The 11,659-nt window shown below is 42.2% G+C and overlaps 1 protein-coding gene across 1 annotated transcript in view; it reads left to right on the top strand.

Annotated features, from left to right (window-relative positions):
* Positions 1-11,659, top strand: part of FBXO47 (F-box protein 47) — a 30,078-nt gene that overhangs the window by 15,959 nt on the left and 2,460 nt on the right. The window contains 5 exon segments of the mRNA XM_011960002.1: positions 840-948; positions 6,157-6,333; positions 7,570-7,716; positions 8,373-8,681; positions 10,640-10,642. Of these exon segments, the coding sequence (XP_011815392.1) occupies positions 840-948; positions 6,157-6,333; positions 7,570-7,716; positions 8,373-8,681; positions 10,640-10,642 (745 nt within the window).

An 11,659-nucleotide genomic window follows, 5' to 3' on the forward strand; every position in this document is an offset into this window, starting at 1 on the left:
ATACTTCCCTTCCAACCAAACAGAAACTGAATTTTGGAGCTTTCCAAGTTTTGTTTATGTTAATTTGTTATTAATTTGATAGTTCCATAATGGGTAAAAGTTGCACATCACCTTGATCATGTGCTAAAAACAGTTACACTCATAAGGCAGTAGTGACTTATGTTCTTCTTGTTGTTGTTTGTTTGTTTGTTTGATAGGGAGTCTCACTGTGTTGCCCAGGTTGGAGTGCAGTGGTATGATCTCGGCTCACTGTAACCTCCACCTCCGGGAACAAGTGATTCTCCTGTCTCAGCCTCCCAAGTAGCTGGGACTACAGGTGCGTGCCACTGTGCCCAGCTAATTTTTTGTACTTTTAGTAGGGACAGGGTTTCACCGTGTTAGCCAGGATGGTCTCAATCTCCTGACCTCATGATCTGCCACGTTGGCCTCCCAAAGTACTGGGATTACAAGTGTGAGCCACTGCGCCTGGCCTGTTTTGTTTATTTGTTTGTTTTTGTGATAGAGCTTTGCTCTTGTCACCCAGGCTGGAGTGCAATGGCATGATCTCAGCTCACTGCAAGCTCCGCCTCCCAGGTTTGAGCAATTCTGACTCAGCCTCCCAAGTAACTGGGATTACACATGCCCGCCACTATGCCTGGCTAATTTTTGTACTTTTAGTAGAGACAAGGTTTTACTATGTTGTCCAGGCTGGTCTCAAACTCCTGACCACAGGTGATCCGCCCACCTTGGCCTCCCAAAGTGTTGGAATTACAGGCGTGAACCACCACGGCTGGTGTGACTTATGGTTTGACTTGATAGTCTGAATATCCGCAATGTTTTCTTCATTTTATTTTCCTCAGACCTTAACAGCAGGTTGGGATGAACTTGAGTGCCATCGCGTTTATAATTTCTTATGCGAACTAACTAATCTCTGCCGCAAGATGCAAATGGCTGTCTGCAGCAAACCAGGTAAAAAACTACAATTTGCATATAATTTACAGAGATTAAAATAGAAAAAATAGAGTTTTAAAAATGTAATTAAAAGTAATTTTTGCCAGGTGTGGTGGCTCATGCCTAAAATCCCAGCACTTTGGGAAGCCAAGGTAGGAGGATCACTTGAGTCCAGAAGTTCAAGAGCAGCCTAGGCAACATAGTGAGACCTTGTCTCTACAAAAAATAAAAAATTATCCGGGCATGGTGGTGTGTGCCTATGGTCCCAGCTACTCAGGAGGCTGAGGTGAAAGGATCACTTGACCCTGGGAGGTCGAGGCTGCAGTGAGCTATGATCGCACCACTGCACTCAGCCTGGGCAACAGAGTGAGACCCTGTCTCCATAAATAAATAAATAGTGGGCCAGGTGCCATGGTTCACAACTGTAATCCCAGCACTTTGGGAAGCCGAAGCAGAAAGATCACTTGAGGCCAGGAGTTCAAGACCAGACTGGGCAAGACAGCAAGATCTCGTCTCTGCAAAAAAATAAAAAAAAATTAGCCAGCCGTGATGGCATGTACCTGTAGTCCCAGCTACTCAGGAGGCTGAGGTGGGAGGATAGCTTGAGCCCACTAGATTGAGGCTGTACTGAGCCAAGATCAAGCCACTGCACTCCAGCCTGGGCAACAGAGACCCCTTTTCAAAAAAAATAAAAATAAATTGTGGCATACATATATAGCAAAAGGACAAAGAAATGTAAGGGAATGATAAATACTGAATAAGACAGTGAGGTAGAAATGCAGTATGAGATTGGAGAAAGAGGGTTTCAACTGTATTGATGATCTTTTATTCGTTAAGCTAGCTGGTAGATACAAAGGAGCTCATTATAGCATCCCGTAAACCTCTCTATATACCAGAAATATTTCATATTTTTAAATTATAGAACCTTATATCGAGCTGTTTCACTCTGAGAAACTCCCACAATGTTCAGAAGGAGACATGTATATGAATAATCATGGCAGGCAGAGGGCAGTGACTCATGCTTATAATCTCAGCACTTTAGGAGGCCAAGGTGGGAGGATGACTTGAGCCTAGGAGTTAGAGACTAGCATGGGGGACATAGCGAGATCCCCATCTCTACAAAAAAAAAAGAAGTAGGCAGGCATGATCCAGTCACTGCACTCTAGCCTGGGTGACAGAGGAGGCCCTCCGTCTCAGAAAAAAAACAAAACAAACAAAACAGGTGAATGGATAAACAAAATGTGGTATATGCTGCAATATGGATGAACCTTGAAAACATTATACTAAGTGAGAGAAGCCAGGAACACAAGGACAAATATTGTATGGTTCTACTTACATAAGATACCTAGAACAGGCAAATTCATAGAGACAGAAAGTAGATTTGAGGTTACTAGGAGCTGAGGGCAGGAGGGAGTGGGGAGTTACTGCTTAGTGGTTACAGAGTTTGTGTTTGAGGTGATGAAAAATTTTTTTGAAATAGTGTGGTGGTTGAACAACAGTGTAAATATAAATGATGCCACTGAATTGCATACTTACAAATGGTTAGAATGGCAAATTTTATGTGATTTATATTTTACCCCAATATAAAAAAATTGATAATATACTATAAACCATTGAATTACACACTTTAAATGGTTGAATTGTATGGTATATAAATTATATTTCAATAAAGCTGTCGACAGAAAACAGTGATAGGCTGGGCAAGGTGACTCACACCTGTAATCCCAGCTACTCAGGAGGCTGAAGTGGGAGGATCACTTGAGCCCCTGAAAGTTGAGGCTGCAGTGAGCCATGACTGCTCTACAGCATTCTAGCATGGGCAACGGAGTGAGACACTGTCTCAGAAAAGCAGAGAAATAGTATATACCATTTTACATTCTATTAGGATGGCTAGAATCAGAAAGTTCGATTTAGATAATACGTGTTAGTGAGAATGTGACAACAATCCTCATATATTGCTGGCGGGAATGTAAAATGGTGCAGTCACTTTGCGAGATAGTCTGACAGTTTCTCAAATGATTAAACATAGAGTTACATGATACATCAATTTCACTTCTAGGTATATAGCCCCAGGATAAATGAAAACGTATGTCCACCTTGTGCATGAATGGTTTTGTTGTTATTGTTTTATTTTGTTTTGAGACAGGGTCTGGCTCTATCACCCAGGCTGAAGTGCAGAGGTACGATCTCAGCTCACTGCAACCTCCACTTCCTGGGCCCAAGCAATCCTCCAACCTCAGCCTCCTGAGTAGCTGGGACTACAGGCACATACCACTATGCCCAGCTAATTTTTTGGTATTTTTTATAGAGATGGGATTTCACCATGTTGTCCAGCCTGGTCTCAAACTCCTGGGCTCAAGTGGGCCTGTCTCACCCTCCCAAAGTGCTGGGATTACAGGTGTGAGCCACCATGCCTGGCCTACATGAATGTTAATAGCAGCATTATTCATAGCAGCCAAAAGATGGAAACATCTCAGATGTCTATCAGTGGGTCAATAGATAAACAAAATGTAGTGGTACATCCATACCATAGAATATTATTTGGCCATTAAAAAGAATGAAGTGCTGTGGGGGTTGGGGGAGGGAGAACATCAGGAAGAATAGCTAATGGATGCTGGACTTAATATCTACGTGATGGAGGTATGGGGGCAAGGGGAGGGATATTAGGAGAAATACCTAATGTAGATGACGGGTTGATAGGTGCAGCAAACCACCATGGCACAAACCACCATGGCACATACCTATGTAACAAACCTGCACGTTCTGCCCATGTATCCCAAAACTTAAAAGTATAATAAAAATAAATAAATAAATATCTGGGTGATGGGATGATCTGTGCAGCAAACTACCATGGTACACATTTACCTGTGTAACCTGTATATCTTGCACATGTACCCCTGAACTTAAAATAAAAGTTGAAGAAAAAAAAAAAAATGAAGTGCTGATACATGCTACAACATGGATGAACCTTGAAAGCACTGTATTAGGTGAAATAAGCCAGTCACAAAATGCCACATACTGTATGTTTTCATTCATATAAAAATCCAGGCCGGGCGCGGTGGCTCAAGCCTGTAATCCCAGCACTTTGGGAGGCCAAGACGGGCGGATCACGAGGTCAGGAGATCGAGACCATCCTGGCTAACACGGTGAAACCCCGTCTCTACTAAAAATACAAAAAAATTAGCCAGGCATGGTGACAAGCACCTGTGATCCCAGTACTCAGGAGGCTGAGACAGGAGCATCGCTTGAACCCGGGAGACAGAGGATGCAGTGAGCTGAGATTGCACCACTGCACTCCAGCCTGGGTGACAAGCAAGACTCTGTCTCAAAAAAAAAGAGAAAAAGAAAAAAATCCAGAATAGGGAAATCCATGGACATAGAAAGTAGAGTATTGGTTGCTTAGAGCTGGGGGTGGTAAAGGACAGAGAGATAACAAGATGATAGCAAAAAGAACAGCATGTCTTTTTGAAGCGATGAAAATGTTCTAAAATTGGCCGGGCGCGGTGGCTCAAGCCTGTAATCCCAGCACTTTGGGAGGCCGAGACGGGCGGATCACGAGGTCAGGAGATCGAGACCATCCTGGCTAACACAGTGAAACCCCGTCTCTACTAAAAAAAATACAAAAAACTAACCGGGCGAGGTGGCGGGCACCTGTAATCCCAGCTACTCCGGAGGCTGAGGCAGGAGAATGGCGTGAACCCGGGAGGCGGAGCTTGCAGTGAGCGGAGATCGCGCCACCGCACTTCAGCCTGGGTGACAGAGCGAGACTCCGTCTCAAAAAAAAAAAAAACAAAAAAAAAAAGAAAATGTTCTAAAATTGACTATGATGATGGCTGCACGTATCTGTGAGTATAAAAACCATTGAATTGCACACTTTAAATGGGTAAATTGTATGGTATGTGATTTATATCTCAATAAAGCTTTTGAAAAAGTAGTCCTATGTTAATCTGAATTTTTTGAGATGGATTCTGGCTCTGTTGCCCAGGCTAGAGTGCAGTGGTGTGATCTCGGCTCCCTGCAAACTCTGCCTGCCGGGTTCACACCCATTCTCCTGCTTCAGCCTCCCGGGTAGCTGGGACAACAGGCGCCCGCCACCACACCCGACCAACTTTTTTGTATTTTTAGTAAAGACGGGGTTTCACCGTGTTAACCAGGATGGTCTCGATCTCCTGACCTCGTGATCCACCTGCCTCGGCCTCCCAAAGTGCTGGGATTACAAGCGTGAGCTGCCACGCCCGGCTGTTAATCTAAAATTTTTGCAGCCAAGTGTGGTAACTCATGCTTTGTAATCTCAACACTTTGGGAGGCTAAGATGGGAAGGTCTCTTGAGGCCAGGGGTTCAAAACCAGCCTGAGCAATATAGTGAGACCTCTGTAGCTACAAAAAATTATCCTGTGGTCCCAGCTACTAGGGAGGCTGAGGTGGGAGGATTGCTTGAACTCAGGAGTTCAAGATTGTAATGAGTTATGATCAATCATGCCACTGAACTCCAGCTTGGGTAACAGAGCAAGACCCCATATCTATCAACAACAGCAACATAACATTTTCTTTTTTGGGGGGACAAAGTCTAGCCCTGTCACCCAGGTTGGAGTGCAGTGGTGAGATCTCAGCTCACTGCCACCTCTCTCTCCCGAGTTCAAGTGATTCTCCCTGTCTCAGCCTCCTGAGTAGCTGGGATCACAGGCATGTGCCACCACTGCCACCTGGCTAATTTTTTTGTATTTTTAGTAGAGACAGGGTTTCGCCATGTTGACCAGGCTGGTGGTGAACTCCTGACCTCAGGTGATCCTTCCACCTCAGCTTCACAAAGTGCTGGCATTACAGGCGTGAGTACCGCACCTGGTCATAAAATTTTCATAGAGGAAAATGAAGTGACTCTTTCAGTACAAAGTATATTAATGATGTATGTCTTTGACCTTTCTCTGCATTTATTTCTTTTTAAATCCAAAATTGTACAAGAGTCTGGTAAGCTTAAGCATGTCTTTTGATTGATTGACCCATTATTCAAAATATTGATTATAAATCAGGAAGGTAAGAGTAAATAAGTAGATAGACAAATTATGAAGTTAGGGGAGTTTAAGAATAGATAATCTCTTGGTTACTTCCTGTTTAGAAACCTAGTTTACTATCACTAACCATAATGATTAATAAGTTGCTTTGATCACTATTCAATATGCACAGCAGCCTTTCTACAAAGAATGATTTACAATTCTTTTGTCTTCATAGGAAGTGCCCGAAAACTTGAGTTAAGGATCAGACTCTTCTGTAGGAATGTCCTCCTTGATCATTGGACACATCAAAGTGATTCTGCTTTTTGGTTGACACGAATATTAAAACCATGGCCAATGGTGAATCAGGCAAGATTACTGTATATCATCTTTGGGCCAATATCTCCTCAAGATGGTGAGCACCCATTTTTCAGGGGTGTAACATAACTGGTTCATTATTTTTACTTTAGGAAGCATATATATATTTAGGAAGCATATATTATACACACACACACACACACACACACACACCCGCACGCACACATGCACACAGTGGTACAATCACAGCTCACTGCAAACTCTACCTCCCGGGTTCGAGCGATTCTCCTGTCTCAGCCTCCCAAGCAGCTGGGACTGCAGGTGCGTGCCACCATGCCCAGCTTATTTTTTGTTTTTTTGTTTTTTGTTTTGAGACGGAGTCTCGCTCTGTCACCTAGGCTGGAGTGCAGTGGCGCGATCTCAGCTCACTGTGACCTCCGCTTCCCGGGTTCACACCATTCTCCTGCCTCAGCCTCCCCAGTAGCTGGGACTACAGGCGCCCGCCACCACACCCAGCTAATTTTTTGTGTTTTCAGTAGAGATGGGGTTTCACCATGTTAGCCAGAATGGTCTCGATCTCCTGACCTTGTGATCCACCCACCTCAGCCTCCCAAAGTGCTGGGATTACAGGCGTGAGCCCACGCCTGGCCAATTTTTTGTATTTTTAGTAAAGACGGGGTTTCACCGTGTTATCCAGGATGGTCTCGATCTCCTGCAGGGTCCCACTTTGTTACCCAGGTTGGTCTCAAACTCCTGGGGTCCCACCTTGGCCTCCCCAAGTGCTAGAATTACATGCATGAGCCTCTGTGCCTGGCCAAGAAGCATACACACACACACACACACACACACACATATATATATATATATTTTTTTTTTTTTTTGAGACAGTCTCACTCTGTCACCAGGCTGGAGTTCAGTGGCCCAATCTCCACTCCCTGCAACTTCTGCCTCCTGGGTTCAAGCGATTCTTGTGCCTCAGCCTCCTGAGTAGCTGGGACTACAGGCATGTACTACCATGCCCAGCTAATTTTTATATTTTTAGTAGAGACAGGGTTTCACAATATTGACCAGGCTGGTCTCAAACTCCCGACCTCAAGTGATCCTCCCACCTCGGCCTCCTAAAATACTGGGATTACAGGCATGAGCCACCACACCTGGCCAGAGGTGTTCAAATCTATACTATTACCGGAATTGATTTCTTGTTATAAAAGTTAAAATGAAAGTAGCTTGTATAAGTAATGGGATTCCATTACGCAATTCACTTTCCTTTTTGAACAAGTCTTTATCACAAAGCCAACTATTCTGTCATAGCCTCATTTTTGTTTCAATTCAGGACAGGTGGTTTGGCAGAAAATGATAGAAGAACCTACAGATGAATTCAGTCTGAAAGGTTTGGCTGATGCCATTAAGTTACTATATGACGCTAGCACTAAAGAGTGGACAGCAGATGATGTTATCAGTCTTGTAGATGAACTATCAGGTAAAAAATATATATTTACTAACATAGAATAATAGAAGTTTATTGTTAAAATGCAGTTATAAAATTGTAACAAATGATGTGTCTGTTGGAAATCACTGAATGCTCTAAAATATTTAAAGAGTTTGGCATTATGTTTGAAAAGAATGCATATAATGAACTTACCTTCCTTTGCTTGCCAATTTTATAAATAAACATTTATTATTATTATTATTTGAAAGCCTCTTCATTTAATTAGCTCAATTACTCCCATGTTGTAAATTTTCAGAAACACCCTCCTAGGTTCTGTAAGAAGCCCTCTTCTGCAAGTAAAGGAGAGGTAAAACAATTATTCCTATTCCTGCATAATCCTTTAAGATTCTAAAGTTTACAAGGATGCTTTCCTTGCACAGGGTTAGACCACTTTGCCTGCTGACCTATATGTAGGAGAATTGCTTTGATTATATTATTAGTATATTTGTAAGAGTCTCCATGACATGGCAATAACCTGTCTCTAACTGAATGTCATAATTGGAAAACCAGAGCATTTTTTTTTTAGCATTTCCCTCGGCAATAATTGTATTTCCAATAAAGTGATAAAATATTGCATGTACTTAATGGTATTTACTATAGCTGTTGTGTGATTTCTCATTAAATAATTGTTCTTCCTCTAATAAAAGTGGTTCCCCGTGAGTGGCTTCTAGAGAATAATGCACGTCTCCTAATGCTAAGTGGAAACAACATCTGTTTCACTTTCATGGCTAGTAAAGCTGTGAATGGACGGACCATTGAACTGGCAAGGCTCATAGTCTTTTTGGCTTTGGTAAGCAAAAATAACATTTCTCTAGCAAGTTGTTTAACACTACAGTTGACTTACCAGGGAGCTGCCCTTAAGGAACTGAAATGTGGACAAAAAACATTTCGTAAAAATGAGTATTGAAGTATATATTTTTAATGTTTCTTTTTCAAAATATTAAAACATTTGTTTTGTTTTGTTTTTTGAGACAGAGTCTCACTCTTTTGCCCAGGCTGGAGTGCAGTGGCACAGTCTCAGCTCACCGCAACTTCCACCTCCCATGTTCAAGCAATTTTCCTGCCTCAGCCTTCTGAGTAGCTGGGACTAGAGGCGTGCGCCACTATGCCTAGCTAATTTTTGTATTTTTGGTAGAGACGGGGCGTCACTATGCTGGCCAGGCTGGTCTTGAACTCCTGACCTTGTGATCCACCCGCCTCGGCCTCCCAAAGTGCTGGGATTACAGGCGTGAGCCACTGCACCTAGCCTAATATTAAAACATGTCATGAACTATAATATTTGGAATCATCCCTTCTATTAACCTCTCCCCTCTTCAAGTCTGAATTTTCATTATACAGTTCTGCTAAGTTATATTCTTTTTTTAAAAAATCGGTTTTAAGAAAAGCATCCCATTTGATTTACTTCAAAATAATCACTGTGGGGGTGGGTTGGATAGAGGACTTGGGAATAAATGGAGATAGAGTTGAAATAAGATTGATAATTGTTGAAACTGGGAAATGAGTACTGGGAGTTTATTATATTATTCTCTCTAATTTTGTATAGTCAAAATGTTTCAAAATAAAAAGTCTTGAAAATATATTTAGGCTGGGCGGGATGGCTCACACCTCTAAACCCAGCACTTTGAGAGGCTGAGACAGAAGGATCACTTGAGCCCAGGAGTTCGAGTCTAGCCTGGGCAACATGTCGAAACCTATCTCTCCAAAAAATACAAAAATTAGCTGGGTGTTTTGGCAATGTCTCTGGTCCCAGCTACTCAGGAGGCTGAGGTGGGAGGATTGATTGAGCCTGGGAGTTTAAGGTTATAGTAAACCAAGATTGTGCCACTGTACTCCAGTCTGGGCAACAGAACGAGACCCTCTCCCCCCTCTCTCTCTCTCTCTCTCTCTCACACACACACACACACACACACACACACATGTGCATACATATATATGAAATATTATATTTAATATTCATTTAACACAAATTTGTATTAAGTGCTTACTATGGGCCATAAATTATGAGATTCTTGAGCCCAGGAGTTCGAAAGCAGCCTGGAAAACACAGCAAAACCCTGTCTCTACAGTAAACATTTTTTAAAATTGGCCAGGCATGATAGCTCATGCCTGTAATCCCAGCACTTTGGGAGACTGAGGCAGGCGGATCACCTGAGGTCAGGAGTTTGAAACCAGCCTGGCCAATGTGGTGAAACGCCAACTCTACTAAAAGTACAAAAATTAGCCAGGTGTGGTGGCGGGTACCTGTAATCCCAGCTACTCGGGAGGCTGAGGCAGGAGAATCACTTGAGCCCGGGAGGCGGAGGTTGCAGTGAGCAGATCATGCCACTGCACTCCAGCCTGGGTGACAGAGTGAGACGCTGTCTCAAAAATAATAAATAATAAAAAAAATTTAAAAATTTAAAAAATTAGCCAGAAGTTGTGGCATGCGTGCCTGTGAGCTCAACTACTCAGGAGCTGAAGTGGGAAGATCACTTGAGTCTGGGTGGTCAAGGCTGTGGTGAGCCAAGATAGTGCCACTGTACTCTAGCCTGGGCAACAGAATGAGATCCCATCTCAAAAAATAAATTAAGTAAAAGGCTGGGTGCAGTGGTTCATGTCTATCCCAGCTCTTTGGGAGGCTGAGCCCAGAGGATCACTTGAGGCCAGGAGTTCAAGACCATCCTGGGCAATATAGGGAAAGCCTCAATTCTACAAAACAAAATAAAACTAGCTGGGTGTGGTGGTGTGTGCCTATTGTCCTAGCTACTCAGAAGGCTGAGGCGGGAGGATCACTTGAGCCCAGGAGTTTGAAGCTGCAATGAGCTATGATCACACCACTGCACTTCAGTTTGCATAGCAGAGGGAGACCCTGTCTCTAAAAAAAAAATAAGTAAATGAATAAGTAGGAGTTCACCAGGCAGATAGAGGGTGGCAGCAGGTTATTCAAGGCAGAAGAAAAATGGGATCATGTGACTGTATTCAGGACACTGTAAGCAGTTGAGTATGATTTCTGAAGGGTAAAATCTGCAGAAGAGTAGAAGGAGGTGAGATTAGACATGAAGGGAGAGGCTAGGTAAGGAAGGGTTTTGTGGGCCATTCTGTGGAGCTTCAATCCGTTTTCAAATAGGGAGCTACTGAAAAGTTCTATGAAGGAGAGAGACATAATTGGCTTTGTGTTTTTGGCAGATCGTTTTGGCAGCACTATAGCAAATGTAATGGAGAGAAAATCACTAGGGGTGGGGAAGCCTTCTCTAGAAAACCTTCTCTTATTAACATGTCAATTCTGATCATTAAAGTTCTCCGAATTGCCTCTGATTTGTCTTCTCTATCTTCATTTACTATTAGTGTCCTTAAGCCACTGTATGTGTGGGGTAGATCATCTCCCAAAATAGACTGCAAGCTCTTTGAAATCCAGTACTGTGTCACTTATTTCTTTCATAGTTCCTAGTACAGTATTTTACACATAATAAATAGTCAATAGATCTTTCCTATCACAGTGCTATTATTTAGTTACACTACTGTACAGTTTATTTTAATAATGTGCATTATTTATTTGGCTATGTGAGTTAAATTGGCAATTAAGGATGTTAGTAAAGAAACTTTTTACTTTTCAGTCAATTTTAGCAGGAACATGTAATATTTACTTTAAATATTTATCTTTTCAATAATGAAGAAATTTAGGGAAGAAATTTATTCCCTAAAATTATCAAGATGGAAAGTTGACAATACCATACAATTCTCTTGCTTATTGAAATTGCCCATTTGTCTGTCACCCTCATTGAACTTTCTTGAAAATAGAGCCATGTCTTTATGGTTTCTCATTGTATCTTCAGCTCCTAACAGGTGCTCAATAAATGTTTATTGAATGAGTAAATGAGCAGAATTCTGTTTTTTCTATGTTCATTAACTGTTTTTTATATATATTATATGTATTTATTGTGTGTGTGTGTGTGTG

The sequence above is a fragment of the Colobus angolensis genome, unplaced genomic scaffold, assembly GCF_000951035.1.
Source record: "Colobus angolensis palliatus isolate OR3802 unplaced genomic scaffold, Cang.pa_1.0 Scaffold50, whole genome shotgun sequence".
Taxonomy (NCBI): Eukaryota; Metazoa; Chordata; class Mammalia; order Primates; family Cercopithecidae; genus Colobus; species Colobus angolensis.